This window comes from Onychomys torridus, chromosome 6 (assembly GCF_903995425.1).
Source record: "Onychomys torridus chromosome 6, mOncTor1.1, whole genome shotgun sequence".
NCBI lineage: Eukaryota > Metazoa > Chordata > Mammalia > Rodentia > Cricetidae > Onychomys > Onychomys torridus.
In genome coordinates, this window is record NC_050448.1 from 92,038,804 (window position 1) to 92,058,048 (window position 19,245).

At 44.5% G+C, this 19,245-nt stretch overlaps 2 protein-coding genes across 6 annotated transcripts in view; one reads left to right on the top strand and one right to left on the bottom strand.

The window, feature by feature from the left end:
- Rtca (RNA 3'-terminal phosphate cyclase) overlaps window positions 1–6,281 on the bottom strand; it is a 29,017-nt gene extending 22,736 nt beyond the window's left edge. Inside the window, exons 1-4 of one of the 3 annotated variants that reach the window (XM_036190586.1) lie at window positions 6,056–6,281; window positions 5,863–5,963; window positions 4,799–4,942; window positions 981–1,104 (exon numbers count right to left, since the gene is read on the bottom strand). In XM_036190586.1, coding sequence (XP_036046479.1) covers window positions 981–1,104; window positions 4,799–4,942; window positions 5,863–5,963; window positions 6,056–6,100 — 414 coding nt within the window. In that variant the 5' untranslated portion in view covers window positions 6,101–6,281. Of the gene's footprint in view, window positions 1–980; window positions 1,105–4,798; window positions 4,958–5,862; window positions 5,964–6,055 lie in introns of those variants that run through there. The other 2 variants (XM_036190587.1, XM_036190588.1) reach the window with 2 other exon arrangements.
- Window positions 6,282–6,377: 96 nt separating this feature from the next.
- Window positions 6,378–19,245, top strand: part of Dbt (dihydrolipoamide branched chain transacylase E2) — a 43,878-nt gene continuing 31,010 nt past the window's right edge. Inside the window, exon 1 of one of the 3 annotated variants that reach the window (XM_036191039.1) lies at window positions 6,378–6,429. Coding sequence is in view for 1 of the 3 variants with exons in the window: in XM_036191037.1 (XP_036046930.1) it covers window positions 13,827–13,877 (51 nt within the window). In the remaining 2 variants the exon portion in view is untranslated. Of the gene's footprint in view, window positions 6,430–13,580; window positions 13,878–18,656; window positions 18,721–19,245 lie in introns of those variants that run through there. The other 2 variants (XM_036191037.1, XM_036191038.1) reach the window with 2 other exon arrangements.

Sequence of the window (19,245 nt, forward strand, 5' to 3'; positions counted from 1 at the left end):
AGATTCTGTAGTATTTGCACACACAGAGCGATGGGATGTAAACATGAAACTCACTCATGTTTCATACCCATTATACACAGAACTTGAGTGAATGAATGAAGTCACCTGTGCACCTGCACCTGGGCTGTGATCGTAGCCCATATCCCATGAAGTCAGGTGGGAAAAACCCTGGGGAAGGAGGTAGGAGCACCACTGCACTTGTGGTGGTCACGAGGGCAGTTTTCAGGTCAGCTCCGGCCTTCTACCGTGTTCTGGGGCTGAACTAGGTCACCAGGCTTTCATGGCATGTGCTTTTACCCACTGAGCCATCTCACTGGCACACTTAGTATTTCAGATTAGAGGTACTCGACCTGTACTCCCCCCCCCCCCATTAAGCATGCCAATACTAAAATAAAAATAGGCAATTTATATAATAATTGATATAATTCATATAGTTATACTTTTAGGTCCTTAAAAAACTCAGTATTGCTGTGGGTACCACTCTGTATAATTAAAATGCTGATTGGCCAGTAGCCAGGCAGGAAGTATAGGTGGGACAAGCAGAGAAGAGAATTGTGGGAAGGAGAAGGCTGGAGGAGACACTGCCAGCCACCGCCATGAGAAACAACATGTAAAGATACTGATAAGCCACGAGCCATGTGGCAAAGTATAGATTAACAGAAATGGGTTAATTTAAGATAGAAGTAGATAATAAGAAGCCTGCCACGGTCATACAGTTTGTAAACAATGTAGGTTTCTGTGTGTTTATTGGTTGGGTCTGAGCATCTATGGGCCTGACGGGTAAGAGAGATTTGTCCTGACTGTGAGCCAGGCAGGAAAACTCTAACTACACAGTATGAACACTATCTTAATTTATAACACAAACCCTAAAGTAAACCTGATCTGTTCCCTCCCCTGCAAGAGAACTAGACAACACACCTGACAGGAATGTCCATGAAAATATTCCAGACACATTTAGAGAGCGGGAGGTCGTCCCTTACCATCAAGGTGTAATCAATCTGCGGTGCCATCTCAGCGTTAGTTCCACCTTTTAAACGAAGTTCCGACGGAGAAGCAGCGAACAGAACACAAGGCATTGAGACCTGCATCAAGAGGCACACACTCCTAAGGAAAAGGCAGAACACGCTTAACCACACTGTCTCGGAGTCTCGGAACAGCCGTTACTGCATACCAGTGACTCTAGCCAGACAATGGAGAAGTTAGAAAACAGTTTCTGAAGGGTGAAATCCTGAATCTTAAGGAACTATTTCAAAGTAGAAAGATGATAAGCAAACTGTGCTGAGGTAATAAATCAATATTAAGAGTCTTCAGCCTCTCAACTGTGAGGTCCTGGTTGAATGCCCAGCACCAGCAAAAATATTAAATTAAAAATAAAAACGTGGCCGGGCAGTGGTGGTGCACACCTTTAATCCCAGCATATAAGAGGCAGAGGCAGGAGGATCTCTGTGAGTTCGAGGCCAGCCTGGTTCACAGAGCTAGTTCCAGGACAGCCAGGACTACACAGAGAAACCCTGTCTCGAAAAACCAAAATGAATAAATATAAGTACATGAAAATAAAAATGCAAATCTAAGTTTGAATTCAAAGTTAAACACATTATCTGTTTGACTCTGGCTAAGTTCTGATACTTCATATTATCACTTTATTAATTAACAATAAACACATAAATAAAACCTTCAAATGTTTTCTAAAAGTATTCTTTCAAGACAGGGTTTCTCTGTGTAGTTTTGGTGCCTGTCCTAGATCTCACCCTGTAGACAAGGCTGAGCCTCGAACTCACAGAGATCCGCCTGACTCTGCCTCCCGAGTGCTGGGATTAAAGGCCTTCGCCACCACCACTCAGCTCTAAAAGTATTCTTGAAAGCAGTTTCTGAAAATGCATTCAGGACAGCCAAGACTAGAAATATCCACCTGCTTATCCCGGGGTTGTTAACATGCACAATACACTGCTCAGATGCCAAGTCACAGCCTGTTCCTACCAGCAGAGTTCATGTGAAAGGATGGCCTCCTACAAAGACTGGAAACTTAACTTTCACATGGAGTTTCCTCTTTATAGTCAACACGAAGAATTACATACAAAATATTAGTCACGGGTTGGGGATTTAGCTCAGTGGCAGAGTGCTTGCCTAGCAAGTGCAAGGCCCTGGGTTTGATCCCCAGCTCAAAAAAAAAAAAAAAAAAAAAAAAAATTAGTCACAGAATGTAAGGTGTTTTCAAAATGAAGTATTTGGTCAGATTTTTTTAAATGAATGGTTACTGCCCTTCTTCAAAATGAAAATAATCACATCCCTAAGTAGGTTGCAGTTTTAAAGGAATTACATATATCGTCTACAATCAAAAGAAATTCTTTAACATCATATAGCAAAGATACAAGCACACTAAACTACACAGTCTGTATTTCTGGGCCCTGACTATTTCTTAAAGAGACACTGCTGTCTGTCCACAGGTGTTAATGACACTTCTAAGGAATCTTTTACTCTAAAGGACATTTTAACAGTCTCTATCACTGATGAACAGTTTTGTCAATTCTCTAAATACTCTAAATTGGCTGAGGAATGCATGTAGTATTGGAAAAGAAAACACAGGCAACGTAATAAATAGATCCTCCTAAGAAGTGGAGTCTAGGAACAAACAAAAAGGCAATGTGTAGCTTACTTACAAACCATAGTTTCTAAGCAATCCAACATGTAGAGTGCTTCAACCAGCCACAGGACAAAACTCCCAGTCCTGCGATCACAACCAGGGATAAAACGCAGCAAGTGTGATAAAAGTAAAATGGGCTGTCCCGCTAGGACCGTACCACTGTTAATCTCCTATGTGGAACTGGCCTGTCAACTTCACACTTAACTCTCTCATCTACTAACACATTAGGAGGCAAGACATGGAGAAATGAATGACTTGGCCAGTAAAGGCACATGCCACAGCCTAATGACCCAAGTTCAATCCCTGTGACCAGGACGGTAGAAGGACAGAACTGATCCCCACAGGTTGTCCTGACAACCACACACACTCCGCAGTGTTCATGTACATATGTGAGCACATTCGCACACATGCACAAACACACAAATACAAATAAGTGAGGGCTGGAGAGATGGCTCAGAGGTTAAGAGCACTGGTTGTTCTTCCAGAGGTCCTGAGTTCAATTCCCAGCAACCACATGGTGGCTCACAACCATCTGTAATGAGATCTGGTGCCCTCTTCAGGCCGGCAGGGATGCAGGCAGAACACTGTATGCAAAATAAATAAATATAAAAAATAAAAATAAAAATAAAAAAATAAGTGAAATGTTTAAAAATTAGGAGGCAAAAGACTTAAATTCTAATGCCAGTTCTTACCCTAACTCTAAGACCGTGGGTAAATCACTTAACACCACTGGGGTTTGACTTCCTAATTCACAACATGGAAGGTCTGGAATAAATGCTGTCTCTTACAGCTTCAAAGTCTATGACTGTTTTAGTTAATTTTTAAGAAGATAACTATGACTTTTTCTTCCTTGTTTATATAGAATAGTAAATGTGTTAATGATAAGACACCTCAATTCTTTCCTTACCTTAGGAAAGTTCTCTCTCGACAGATCTCATTTCAGACCCAATCACAGACCCCTTTGCACAGAAGTCTACTTATACCATAGCTCTGATCTCATGTGTTACTAAACATCTTTCTAAAATAATCATAATTCAATGTAGAAGTTATTTCTGAACTGACAAAAGATTTGTAATTACTGTTGTCTTACTCTGTCAAATTCTTAACAGAAAATTACAGTTTAAAAAAAAGGTACTTGAGAAAGCTATCAGGGGGCAGGGGATGAACCTCAGTGGCAGAGCACACGCCCAGCATGCTTGAGGCAATGGGTTAGAACTCCAGTACGGGGAGGGGGGGGGGGGAAGGGGGGGGGAGGGATGGAAGCAATCAGCCAAACAGCTCACAAAAGCAATCCAGACACTGGTTCCTCTCCACATTCTGCTACTGTCTGTCATTCTGTTAGTGTGAGATGGTATGAGGGATACTTACAACTTTGCTGAGATCTCCATTTCCCAAAAGGCTGGGTGGTTTTTGCTGGGGTTTTGTTATTCTTGATTTGTTTGCTTTCTGGTGGTAGGCATTGAACCCCAGTACTTTTACATGCCAATCAAGCACTCCACCACTGAACCAGGCCCCCAGCTCCATTTCCCAAGGGGAAAAGGGAGTAATCAGGATTGCTGAAATGTTTACACTTGAGCATTTTGCCCTTCCTGCAGTGCTAGAGATTGAACCCAGGGTCTTGGACATGCAAGGCAAGCCTCAAAAACTACTTAGAGTTACACGGGTATTTATTAAGACAATAAGGGGAAACCAAGTACAGTGGCACATGCCTGTAATCTCAGCATCCGGGAGGGTGGAAGAGGAGAATCATGAGTTCAACATCAGTGTGGATGATATAGGAGACCTTGTCTCCCCCCTCCAAAAAAGAAAAAAACGGTAACAATAATAATACCTACAACCACGAGGTGTGGTGGCGCACGCCTTTAATTCCAGCACTCAGGAGGCAGAGGCAGGTAATCTCTGAGTTTGAGGCCAGCCTGGTCTACAGAGTGAGTTGCAGGACAGCCAGGGCTACACAGAGAAACCCTGTCTCAATCATCAATCAATCAATAGATGCAAACAAAGTTTCACATCCATTGGTCTGAACCTTGAAAGGTCTATTACTTACACTTTTAAAAGGGAGAGAATTCAATCTCAAAAGGGTTAAAGAGCATGTTCAAGAAGCAACAGAACCCACATCCGAATCGCAGTCTGGCTGGAGTATGGAGTGAGACATACCCTGCTGTCTTCGTATCAGCTGTGTGGATTCCACCTCTGATCTTCTCTGGTGTGAAGGTGATCTCTGTGGAGCCGATTTCTGCCCCCTCCAGGTGCCCGTCACACAAATCTCGAACCATTTCCAGTCCAGATAAATGCTGAGGCCTTCAGGTCATAATACTGCATCAAAATGTGTGCGATCAGACTGTCTATGCCCCACTCTATGACACAATTACAGAAGCAATGGCCAGAAAGCAAGTGTGGTGTCTTCAACAGCAGGGCCGCAATTAGAGTTTTTAATGCACCTGGACTCACTGCTTATAGGCAACTTCTTAAAGGTTTCAAGACTGGACATTTTGGCTACAAACACACGCTGATAAACTTGCTACAAATTCCAAGTGTGCAAAAAAGGAAAAATAAAACTACCTACGGCCACCTGCCTTGCTTGAATTCCACTGAATAACCCATGACACCTGTATGGCCTGAATTATGTCTCATCCCCTAAATTCCTATGTTGAGGCCTCAACCCACAAAAATGTGATCCTTTAAATAAGACCTTTTAAAGATATAAAGGGAGGCTACAAGGGTGTGCGCTAACAATTTGACTGCTACTCTCATAAAAAGAGATTGATTGGTTAGGGCGACAGGGATGTTTGTTGCTCGGTGTGTAGAGTGCTTGCATTGTATGGAGGAGGCCCTAGGTTTCATCCCCAGAACCATATAAACTAGGCATGGTGGCACACAGTAGTAATTCTAGCATTTAAGAGGTGGAGGCAGGAGAATCAAAAGTTCAAGGTTATTCTCCCCATCTCAGGAGTTCTGGATTACCCTAGGCTAGATGAGATCTTGCAATAGGAAGAAGAGTAAGATTAGAATTTACAGGGAAACACCAGTGGACAAACTACCCTGTTTCAATGCGTCCCAAAGACAACCCGCAGCCTGTCCTAGGGACAGGAAAGGAGGACGAGGGCCGCACTCCAGACGCTGCCCGGGGCATCCTCCTCCCCACAACCCGGGCTCCGATCCCGGGTCTCCCAGCCCAGCGACCTAGGCTCTGGGCCCGGCTCCCCGCCCGCCAGCTGTACCTGAGGCCCGGCGTGCTGCGGCCCGCGCGGATCTTCTGCACGCGCAAAGGGAGGCCCAGGAGGCAGCTCAGGGCGGTGGAGACCCTGAGGATCTGACCACCCTGCAGAGCACGGGGGAGAAGAACCGAGAGAGACGTTGAATGGAGGCCCCGCCGCCAAGGCTCGCCCCAGCCCCAAGCAGCCCCGCACTCACCCCTTCCATGATCCCGCCGTCCACCTCCACCCGCTGCCCCTCCATCGCTGGCGCGCGTGAGCCCGGGCCGCAGCGACCACGCCCCGGGAGCAACGGGGAAAAGATGAGGCGCCGCCAAGCCAGCAGCCCAGACACTGCGCTTCCGGGCCGAGCTGGCCGGAAGGAGAGTTAGTGCCTCTGGGAAATCCTTCCGGCGGGAACGAATCCCACTGTGGACCTGGCCCGCAATCCGTACGCATGCGCGCTGCTCGACGCGCAAAGAGGCTGCGCAGGGAGTAGGCAGCCTGGATTCCCAAATTCTCTCAGGGAGCGGGGCTGACCGCAAGGGGGTGACACGGCAAAACCTTCAGGTTCCAGAGACCTTTCCCCAACAGGTACATTCTTCAGCTGTCCCTCAGGCTGGTGTTTTTTTTATCTCTCTTCACAATCGTGTGTAGCTCAGAGTACCCAAAAGACTGGGAAATGAGTCTGACTTGCCTAAATTGTGTGATGTAAACATCACTATCTCTGAAACTCAGTACTGTTCTAACTCAATATTCTGGAAACACATTAATTACTTAGACCCATCTAGAACATGTTCCAAGATACTAATCAGGGAAGTACTCATAGTTGAGATTTGGAATGTTAGCTATGGTTGTGTGGTTACTTGACTTGTTACCGTCAGAGCCTGGGCTCTGACAGCCCTAACAAAGTAGGTTCAGCCCTCCCTCCTCAGTAGCCAATCCAAGAAATGAGTAATAATGAAAAGCAGAAAAGGGAGATTTTTTAAAAATATGGTCCCATTGGGAAGAGGGAGAAATAGACCAAGTCTATCTTCAGGGTCCAGATGTAAAGTTTAGGTTTAATTAGGGGGTAACAGAGATGCACAGCTAAGCAATCCTGGGCAAGGTGTGGTCCTGCCCATCACTGATGCATCATTGTCTCAGATCCAGTCTCCTGCAAAGTGGTCTAGCAGATTTTAGAACTGTGAACTCTCTTCCTGAGAGACAAGTCCCCTGTCCCGTGTCATGTGTGTGTCGCCCCCCCCCCCCCCGTCCCCCACCCCTGGCTGAGGACCTCAGCTCTTCCTTTGTCCCAGAATAAGACTCTTAAAAAACTTCATTGTCTCATAGTCTGTTAACCGAAGTGAGAGGCACAAACCCCTTATGAGTATGAAGAAGATGAATTAGAGGCCTAAGAGCCTACAGGAAGAGATACCAGTGATGTAATTTTACAGACAAGAAATAATGAGACGTTGAAACAAGGCTGTGGCTTTGGGAATGAAATATAAATGTTGTACTTTTTTAAAATTAGCTATTTATATGTATAGGAATATTGCCTACACATGCATCTGTGCACCACATGTGTGCCTGATGCCCACAGAGGCTTGCAGAGGGCATCAAATTCCCTGGGGCTGGAGTTACAGATGATTGTGAGCCACCAAGTGGGTGCTAAGGATCTAACCTGAGTCCTAAGGAAAAGCAGCCATCTTTCCAGCCTGTGCGGTACCTTGATGACCTTACATATTAGATTCCTATTGCAGAAACATAACCTCCTCTGGAGAAGGCTTATCTTTTTTATTTTTATTTACTTATCACAGTGCTGGGGACTGATGTTGGGGTTTCTTGCATGCCAAACACTCTATCAAAGAGTAGTGTCCGCCCCAGCTTGTGCTTTCTAACTCCTGCTGAATTCTTGGCTCTGATCTGTTGGCACCATTCTAGCTTCTTTTGGTGGTAGAAGGAAGTGGACAAGACAGAAGTAAGGTGTAGAAACCAGCCAAGAAACTATAGATAATATTGTAACTGACCTTGCAGGAATGAGTAAAGTCTACAGAGACATTTGGAACTGGGATTCCCAGGAGTCTCATGCTGGAAAAAGGAGGCTAAAGCCTGGTGCCAGCCAGAGAGAGAACTTGTCTGGACAACTCATCAGACCACTCTGTGGGAGAGACTGGATCTGAGAAAACGTTGCATCAGTGATGGGCAGGACCACACCTTGGTGGGAATGCTTAGCTATATGCACTTCCAACCTTCTACTTCAAACTAAACCACAAAAATGGATTTTGGGGATGTCTTAGTTGGGGTTTCTATTGCTGTGAAGAGATACCATGACCTTGGCAATGCTTATAAAGGAAAACATTGAATTGAGGTGGCAGCTTACAGGTCAAAGGTCCAGTCATAGTGGTAGGGAGAATGGTGGCATGCGGGCAGACATGGTGCTGGATACATCTTGATCAGAAGGCAACAGGAAGTGGGCTGTGATACTGGGAGGAGCTTGAGCATAGGAGAACCCAAAGCCCACCCCCACAATGACACACCTCTTCCAATAAGGCCATACCTCCTAATAGTGCCACCCTCTTTGGGGGCCATTTTCTTTCAAACCACCACAGTGGGGGTCTTTGGATTTTCTTATTCCTTATCTCACCCAAATATGGCCACAATGAATGAACAAATCTCTCTGTCTCTCTCTCTCTCTCTCTCTCTCTCTCTCTCTCCCATTTTCCTCTCTCCTCTCCATTCCCTCTCCCCTCTTACTCTCTGAAAATGGCTTATTGAAGATGAAAGGCTGAGCCTGGCTTGTTAGGGTTTCCAGGGAATAAGCTCTGACCATAATAACTCTAATAATAATAATAATAATAATAAGAAGAAGAAGAAGAAGAAGAAGAAGAAGAAGCTTGTATAGTGCTGTGCTAATGACCACAATAAAAGCTGCAGGGTTGGTGTTCCTGTCTTGACCAATAAGGGGTCCAGGTCCAGGTCTACATATGCATTCTAAATGAATTTCAAAAGAACAGATGTTCAGTCAGGCTTGGTAGTGCATGATTTTAATCACAACATTCAACAAAGGCAGGGATCTCTGAGTTTGAGGTCAGCCTGGTCTACAGAGCAAGTTCCATGACAGCCAAAGGTACACAGAGAAACCTTGTTTCAAAAACCAAAAGAGAAAAAAAAATGTGCACTTCAGAAATGAAAATTATCCCAGAAGGTAAGTCTGAGAGAAGTAAAAAATGATGAGCTGAGAAATTGTAAACATTACATAGGAAAGCAAAGCAATGTAAGTCAAGATGTGGCTGACAAAAGTGAATCCCCTGATCTCTATATGGAGTCAAAGCATAAGTTCAGACAAACTGACAGCGTTAAGACTGTTGCCACACCAGCTGTGTGTGGTGGCGCACCCCTAAATCCCAGCACTCTGTAGGCAGAGGCAGGCAGAGCTCTGAGCTCAAGGCTAGCCTGGTCTACAGTAAGTACCAGGGCAGCCAGGGCTAGACAGAGAACCCCTGTCTCAAAAAAAAAAAAATTAAGGAAAGATTGTTGATACAAAATGCAGTTCTCACTCTAAGGGAATAAGAGGCCTCTGCAAAGTATCATGCTGACGCTGTATCCTGGCTTTCTAAGGATCCCATCTGGGTGGACCAGCAGCCACTTACAAAAGAAAAGCTAGCAGCTGCACCCATGTTAGTCTCGGAATTACTGGGCAGAGAGAAGAAACCCACAGGCCATGAGATTCTCCTGTTTCTGTGATCAAGAAATGGTAGGGAAAGCGGCATTTGCTGCAGGACTTTCTATCGACTTAAACCCAAATCCGAGCCGTCCTCTCTGGTGGATACGCCACAACACCTCAACAGCATGAGACCTTGTCTCAACTAACTAACTAACTAACTAATACATAAATGCAATTTGGGATTAGAAGTAAATTTTTAAAAAGCATTGTCATTGACTAAAATCAATCAAAATAGAGGCTACATTATGTTTTGTTTTGTTTTGTTTTGTTTTTTTAAATGGGCTAGAGAGATGGCTCAGAGGTTAAGAGCACTAGCTACTCTTCCAGAGGTCCTGAGTTCAGTTCCCAGCACCCACATGGTAACTCACAACCATCTATAATGAGACCTGGCACCCTCTTCTGACCTGCAGGCAGAACACTGTATGCACAATAAATAAATAAACCTTAAAAAATAAAAAAGTGCTATGCCATCAGGTAGATAGGAATCAAAGCCATCATGAAACAATGTGTGAAACCTACCAGGATGACTCATAAGGACCAGTGTTTAAGGATGTGGAGAAACCAGAGAATCTTCATGAACTACTGTGGATGGGAATGCACAATGATACAGTCCCTTTGGAACACAGCCTGACAAACTCTCAAAAAGTTAAACACTGTATTACCCAGGCCTTTAGTAATTCTGTCCCTGACAAAAGTTAAATGTATCTAACAGCTGGGCAGCAGTGGTGCACTGAAAGGCAGAGGCAGGTGAGTCTGAGTTCCAGGCCAGCCTGGTCTACAGAGCCAGTTCCAGGATGGCCAGGGCTACATGGAGAAACCATGTCTCAAAAAAAAGGGAGGAAGGAAAGAAGGAAGGGAGGGAGGGAAGGAGAATAGGCGGGAAGGAGGGAGAGAGGGAAGGAGGGAGGGACGGGGGAAGAAAGGAAGGAAGCATGTCTATACAAAAGCTTTTGTCTAAATGTTCAGAAACAGCATTATTTACTACAGTCCCAAAGTAGAAATAACATCAATGTTATAAAAAAAAAAAAGAAAAGAAAGAAAAAAAAGAACCAAAAACACCACAAAATCATTGAAGTTAGAGCTTTCAGGTTATTGAGTATATAAGAACTGGAGCCGGGCGGTGGTGGCGCACGCCTTTAATCCCAGCACTCGGGAGGCAGAGGCAGGTGGATCTCTGTGAGTTCAAGGCCAGCCTGATCTACCAAGTGAGTTCCAGGAAAAGGCACAAAGCTACACAGAGAAACCCTGTCTCAAAAAACCAAAAAAACAAAAAAACAAAAAAACAAAAAAACAAACCAGCACGAAGTCTCAGTTTTACAGAAGTTATTGCATAGTTTAGTGAGCTCCTACTCAAGTCAGCAGGAAAAATCACCAAGAAGTATGGAGGTGGAGTGCAGTTGGTAGAGTTAGCCTGGCAAGCACAACAGGTCATTTTTGCCACAATGGTGTGTATTCAAGGACTGGGTGTTGCTTGAAACCCTGTCCAAAATAAATAAATAAATAAAAAGAATAAATCAATAGGAAAACAAGGAAAAAGGAATACACACGACAGAGAGGAAACAGGTTAAAAGCATGAAAGAAGCATTTGAAAACTCAGTAGTCAGGGTAGGTGTGGGTGACTCATGTCCTCAATCAACAAAGGCAGGTAGATCTCTGGGAGCATGATGTGCATACCAGTTCCAGGACACCACGGCTACCTAGTGAGACTGTGTCTCAAAAAACCAAAAGAGAAAAAAGAAAGAAGCAATAGACATGTTAAACCTGCTCAACTTTATCGATAATTAAGAAACTTTCAATTAGCACTATAATACTGTTATAATTAAATATTTTAAGTCTCTCTAATGAGAAACAAAGAATATTCCCACATACAGCTATTACACAAGTTATTTTGTCCAATCACATTGTAAATCAATCTAGCATTATCTAAGTTAAAGCTGAAGATAAACATTATCTGTCTCAAAATTCCACTTTTTTTTTAAGCTGGGATTGATGGTTCAGGTCTGTAATCCCAGCTACTAACCAGGCTGGGAAAGCAGAATTATAAATTCAAGGCCACCCAGATAGCTTATAGAGATCCTGTCTCAAAATAAAAATAGCAGATAGACAGGCAGATAGCTGGGGATGAGGCTCACTGGTTATGGTAGAATACTTCCTTAGCTTGTACAAGACCATAGGTTCAGTCCCCGTCTCTGTCTGTCTCCCTTCCACCCTCCCTTGGTCCCTCTCTCCCTCTTGGTCTTACTAACCCAAATGCTGTTGGCTAGTCAAGGATTGCATCACTTGGTGCTTGTTAGAGATACCCCATTCGGATCTAGTGAATAGGTTCCAAAACACCACTACAAAGAAAGATACGAACACTATCAGATATGGAAACAGTATCTCCTCAGAGATATGATAAAGGAAAGAAGTAACCTAGTCGTTTCCTGCAAATAAGATAGAGTTAAGAGAAACCCAAGAGGAAGAACGTTACATTTGTCAGTCAGAAGCGAGTTACTCACTTCATAGGAACAACTACTGTCTCTCACATAAGCAGGAACACGTGGGATTATCCAGTCTATTCGGTGTGCCAATAAAAAGTTTAATGTGAAAAGTTTTAAAAAATAAGTTCTTTTGATTATTGCAGATTATGTTTGAGGGGGGCAAGTGTGTAGAGATGGGATTTCTTTGTGTAACATCCCTGGCTGTCCTGGAACTCACTTTGTTCACAAGGCTGGCCTCAAACTCACAAAGATACACCCGCTTCTGCCTCCCAAGGGCTAGGATTAAAGGCATGTGCCAGCACATCCAACTGTTGCAGATTCTGATAAAGGCATTGATTTATACTTATTGCCTACAGTAGATGTGTTACACTGACTGAGAAAAATAGTGCATCTGTGTTAAGTTAAACAAGTGTGAAAAACCTGAGATTTTGTTCACAACCACTGATTTTCCAGTGCTGAGTTAATATTGCCCCTGCCTCCTCCCATTTTATTCTCTTGAATCCCTTAGACATTGGTGCAGATTTTTAAGAAGCAAGAACATTTGAATGTCACTGGACATTTATACAGATGTACACACACACACACACACACACACACACACACACACTCCACCTATTAAAGAAAGCTCTAGGGTTGGGGATTTAGCTCAGTGGTAGAGTGCTTAGGCAAGCGCAAAGCCCTGGGTTCGATCCTCAGCTCAAAAAAAAGCTCTAGTTCTCTCTCACTCTTTGTTTTGTTTTAAAGAATGGATCTCACTATGTAGTTCAGGCTGACTGGCCTTTGATTGACAATACTGTATCTCTAACTCCCCTCCCCAGGAGCACCCTCACAGTGCTGGGTTTCCGATGGTCCCTTGACCATTCCACTTGTGCTCAACTTGACATGTCCTCAAGAGGCAAAGCAATTCAGTTTTATAAGTTTGTGACTCATTTCTTATGCTAGGCTCTGCATCTGACTCCATTCTCTAAGACTGAAAGACAGTGTAACAGCATGTGTATTTTAGAAGTGAGAACCCAATTTTGACAACCTCAAGGACACTACACAGGAAGAAATGCTAGTCATGGAGAAGTGTTCCAACATGGATTTATGAAAAGGTTGTGCTTCAGAACATCACTACAAAATATAAAATGTCCTATTATTCTGCCTCCAGTGTAGTTATAGCGCAACACCAGGAAGGACATTTCGCTACTGACCGCTCAGGTCTTCAATGTGTGTGTGCCAATAATGATGATGATGATGAAGAAGAAGAGGAAGAAGAAGAGGAAGAAGAAGAAGAAGAAGAAGAAGAAGAAGAAGAAGAAGAAGAAGAAGAAGAAGTTATGTATGTATGTATGTATGTATGTATGTGCGCACCTGAGTGTGTGTTGCGCACATGCATGCAGGTGCTAGAGATGGTCAGAAGAGGGCATTGGATCCCCTGGAACTGGAGTGAGTTGTAGGAGGCTTATTTGGGTGCTAGATGTTGAACCCTCGTCCTCTGCAAGAGACATGTCTGCAGCCCTACACGTGATTTCTCTCCATTATCTGAACTACAAAGATGATTGTTGGTGAGCGTGTACTTACCCAGCATCGCCTGGCCTTTTGAGCCGCCCTCCTCCCCACTTCTACCCTCTCCCCCAATCCTCTTCCTCAGAGCCTTGAGGCTGCAACCGGCCCCGCCCCGCGCGCTGGTTGGCTGCTGGGTGGGAGGCTCGTTCCTTCGCTCCTATTGGCCACTCGGGGAGGTGCGTCTCGCGTGTCGGGATTGGTCGCTCGGAGGAGGCGTCTCTCCCAGCTGGGCGGCTGGTGGCTATTTCCGGAGTAAGATGGCTGCAGCGCGTGTGCTGGGGACCTGGAGCCGAAATGCTGTCAGACTGGTAAGCAGGATCGAGTGGGTCTGAGGTTCGTTAGGAAGGAGTGATTTAGTAGATGCCACCTGGAGTGGGGCGTTGCTTTCTTCTTCGCGTGCCACGCGTCCTGTGAGTAAGTGACGGAAAGATGCACGCAAACAGAAGGGCAGCGAAGGTGGCGCGCCAGCCAGGCTGGAAACAAACTCCCCGCTGTTTGTTTCCTGGGCGCGCTCCTGTGGCAAATACCGTTCCTCCCAGCGGTACCCACATCCTTGCCTTTCACCTGCTTACTTTTGCTTGAGCACCTTGATGGCAGGCAATGTCATAGGCACTGCTGACACAGAGCTACATTCTTTCGGGATTTATTGAGTACACACCACGCGCCGGACGCGGGCACTGTTAACCTGACCCCAGGCAATTTTCAGTGGAGAGGAAGAGAAGGGAAAAGGAAATTGTACCCACTAGCTTGAGATACATTCAGAGCTGTACTTCTCTCCTTGGTCACACTACATGCTGTTCCAACTTTTTATCATTGATTTATCACCCCCGTTTGCCTGCAGTTTTCCCTACTCACAAGCCCTAAGCAACAACGGTGGAGAGGCAGGCCTGGAAAGACAGACAGCCATGGCTTTAGAATACATCAGAGAAGAAATATTACGGAACACGTGCTCAGAGCTACTGTGGCACATGGGGGTGACACCTGTGGAGGAGTGGGGCTCAGAGAGGAATTCCTGGAGGGCAGTGAGTAAGGAGAGTGTGAAGGGGAAGTAGGAGGTAGCCAGCAGTAGAGGACACTTGTCGGCAGCACCTTACTAGACATTGCTAGCGGCTCTTCTTTTGAGAGCTCTTGATTCTTGACTTCTGAGACACCAGCTTCCCAATATTATTCTTCCTATATCCTTTGCTGTTTGGTTCCACTCTCCTCTTTCTCCAGCTTCCAGACACTGTTTTAAATACAGTCATCTACTTCACAAAGACTTTGGTCAACAGTGGTCCCATAAGATGAACAACAGATCTGAACACTTCCTATGACCTTGTCCATGTTTTGGTGTGTGTAGATACACAGACACAATGGTGTTACACTTGGCCTACAGTGTTCAATAGAGTAACATGCTATACAGGTTTGCAGCATAAGAGCTAGCATATACCTTAGGTAGGTAAGAAGCTAAGCCGTTTGGTTTGTGTAAGCATAAGGTGTGCACATAGACTAAATCATCAAATGATGTAGTCCTCACAGTGCTATCATTAAGTGCTGCATGACGGCTTCCTTTCTAAAAACGCTGGCTTTGGCCCTCTGCACTTTTCCTATTTCCTAAATTATCTCTCCCACTCCTTTGGATATAGTCACCAGCTGTGCTAATGATTTCCTGATGTTCCCTAGTCTTCCAAATGGGTCTATGGAAGGCTCATGTAGTCTGCTATCCAAGAGATCTCCCATTGCATGATAGGAAGTGTGTTTCCATTTCGAGTAACACAAATCCAGTGAATGAACAGGACATCATCTGTGCATACAGATGTCAGCTGACATACGTGACTGTCATGATCCGGGCTGACGTTTCATCAGTTCGTTTTGACCTTTCCCATATGGCCGTAAGGGAGCTGCAACAATTCACTCAATATTTAAGGCTGGAAGGAGGAAGGAATACCACCAGGCTGACTTAACCAGCTAGAACAGTGTGTGTTGGCTACTGTTAGCACAGGGGAGCTTGGAAAAGCTAGCCTTCAGCCATCTCACAGTGTGCCATAATGCCCCAGGGATGCAGACTATGGACTCCAGAGTAGGATTCTCAAACCTGTTTCTCTTGGTTCTAGCTTCTAACTCTGAAGAAATCTAGCCACTCTTCGCCACCTCACTCTTAATTGCAGGTGTCTTAGTCTTTCCTAATTGGGGCTCTTGCCTCTGATCTGCTCCTTTTGTAGTTCGTTTCCCATAGGCTAGCCATAATGAACTTATTAAATCATGCCATGTCCTTGCTTAAAACAACTCTTTTTTTTTTTTTTTATACCCACAAACCACATGGCCTAGGAAATTTATAATCTGGTGTCTCCGACCTCTCAAGGTTCATTCTTTATTAGAGACCTGTCCATTCTACCTTATTATCTTTCTTCCCCACTCTCTTTGGTTTCCCTTTCCATATCCTTAATTGTTCCTCTTCTAGTTTCATGCCCCCATTTTTGTTTGTTTGTTTGTTTGTTTGTTTTTTCAGGACAGGGTTTCTCTACATGTCCTGGAACTCACTCTGTAGACCAGGCTGGCCCCAAACTCAGACATCTGCTTGCCTCTGCCTTCCAAGTGCTGGGATTTAAGGTGTGTGCCACCACCACCTGGCTTACGAGACAACATTCTATATCTGCCTTTGTGAGGATAGTTTATTTCACTTAATGTGATGATTGCCAGTACCATCCATTTTCGTGAAAATAATACAGTTGTGTTTTGTTTTTTTTTTCAATCTACCACTTTACTGGGCATTAATTATAAACATCAATGGAATAAAAGTAACACTTTTCACACACAAACCCACATTGCTCACTCAAGCCCCAACTCCAACCACGCCCACTTGTTGCACACTAATCTGCCTGAGAACTCTGAAACAGCAGTTGAGCACACACTGTGCTCTCTTGATTCCAGACCTTTGCTCACACATTTCCTCGGCCTCGGAGGCTCTTGCCTCATCTGCAGCACTTCTCATCTCCTGTGTCACTCCCACTGCAGTCGTACTTCAGGCTAACTCCCTCCAGAGGTTCCCTTAGCACACGCCGTTGCAGCAGTGGTAATGGCCTGTGTGTTTCATTTCATCTTTCGTTCTACTGGTGTCTTAGTTAGGGTTTTCTACTGCTGTGAAAAGACACCATGACCACGGCAGCTCTTATGGAGGAAACATTTAATTGGGGTGGCTCCCTTACAGTTTCAGAGGTTCGGTCCATTACCGCCATAACAGGGAGCATGGTGGCATGAAGGCAGACAGGGTGCTGCAAGAGTAGCTGATAGTCCTGCATCTTGCAGACAACAGGAAGTCAACTGACTCACTGGGTGGTATCCAGAGCATAGGAAACCTCAAAGCCCGCCCCCACAGGGACACACTGCCTCCAACAAGGACACACACACACACACACACACACACACACACTCCAACAGCCACACCTCCTAATAGTGCCACTCCCTATGAGATTATGAGGGCCAGTTACAGCCACTGCCATAACTAGGCACTGCATATGGGCAGCAATTGCACGTGTTTCCTTCTATATGTAACCCCAGTATTTTGCACACTGTGAGAGCACATAAATATTTGTTGAATGACTCAGTAAAAGAAGTTTTTGTTTTGCTTTTTTGTTTTTCAAGACAGTTTCTCTGTGGAACAGCCCTGGCTGTCATGGAACTCTCTATTTGTAGCCCAGGCTGGCCTCGAACTCACAGAGATCCGCCTGGCTCTGCCTCCCGAGTGCTGGGATTACAGGTGTGCGCCTCCACTCTCAGCATTTGTTTTTTGTTCTTTGCTCTTTTATCTTATACAAACACTTTTAAGGGAGGAGGGCTTAGTACCTGTGAAAAATGAATCATATGCAAGGGGTTTTATGCCTGGTTTCCTGCTTCGCTAGGAGTCATGCATTTGGTTCCTAATTTAGTCAACTATGAGCTATTGAATTTAAAATTTTTCTTCATAATTATTTATTTGAACTTATTTATTTACTTCTTTATTATGTTAATCAGCTAAAAACTTCACTTCCCTCTTTTTTTCCAGTTGTAGATATTAAATTATTGATACAGTGAATCACTAGGTATAAATTGGAATTACCTCAGGCATGTTGGGCCAGATAATCTCAATGGAATCTTGTCTTTTAAGTATTGTTCATGACTCAGTTTTCGTTTTGTTCTTTTCTCTTAGTGCCTGTGATAAATTATTCATATGCATGGGGTCTTGCTGTGTCGGGTCCTGCTCCTCTAGGAGTCATACATCAATCAGTGCCTCAAATATAAAGCTCCGCAGTATGCCCTTTAAAATCCGAGGCTTTTCTGGGCATGATAGCACATGCTTTTAGTCCCAGAGCTTGAGAGGCAGAGGCAGATCTCTGAGTGGGTTCTGGCACCCCAGGGCTATATAACATCTCAAAAAAAAAAAAAAAAAAAAAAAAAAAAAAACAAAAAAAAAAGAGCAAGACACCAAAGTCTTTCTATCGATTTGCACTGTTTGGAGGAAAACTAACCCCTACCTTCCGGTTCTTAACTAGTGTGAATCTATGGGGGAGGGGGAGGGAATGCCTTCTCAGGTTTGAAAATTCATTTTTCTCCTTTCTATTGCCTTTCAGTCTCTTCACTTTTGCTAAATTTTTTTTTTTTTTTTTTTTGGAGCTGAGGAGCGAACCCAGGGCCTTGTGCCTGCTAGGAGAGCGCTCTACCACTGAGCTAAATCCCCAACCCCCTTTAGCTGATTTTTAAACCTCTCTTTTTTCTCTTCAAAGCCATTCAGCTGCTGTTAATCACACAGCACCCATGGCAACTCAGTTGCCATTTCTCAGTCCTGTTGATCGGCTTCAGGGCCCCGGTGTTCCATGTGTCTGTCTGCCTGGGTCTTTCTTTTCTCCAGACTTTACCTATAGTAACCCAGCCCCTGAGCTAAGTAGACTGTTTCCTAACCTTGTCTGTAATGTGACCCCAAGCACACATTGCCACTCCTTATCTGACATTCACGATGACCCGGCCACCGTCTTGAGTGTGCACTGCTTTCCTTTACAGATCTGATCAAGGCAAAGCAAGCCACTTGCTGCCCCTGCAGCCAGGCGAATCAAACTCTTGCTGCAGTTCCTGTGTTCACACCACTTCCTGTGCTTTAGAAGTATCCTTCTGCTCTTTATTGTTCGTACTTACTCCAAGGTCAAGCTAACCTCCTCCACTTCTCTTTTGTTTTGGGTTTCTTTCTTTTTTTGGCTTAATTTCTTATTACAAATAATAAGAGCATACATGACCATGCTTGGGAGAAAGAAAGAATTGTTTCTCCTACAGCATACCTTGGAAAGAAAGGATTCTTTCTCCTGGCAACATGATGTGTTAGGAAGAGCCTAGGCTTTGACATCAGGTTTACTTGTCTTCCAAGCCGGCTTCACCCCTTAACTGCAATATGACCTTGGACAAATAACTTCACCTCTTCCGTCAACTTCCCACCGGAGGGTAATAGTGCACCTCTTCCAGGAGACATTGTGAGCTGGAGAGAAGGCAGTGTGTAGGAAAACTTTAAGTCCTGGTGCGTAGTAAGAAAGCACTCAGTGCATTCTAACTGGGTAGTTGGTGACCCCTGGTCTAAGAGCTGTGTTGTTGAAGGGAGAGCCTTCCGTAGGTAAATGTTCTTCAAGGGTTTTAAAGTGTGAAGCGTATTATTTCAATCAAGATGAATTCATATAC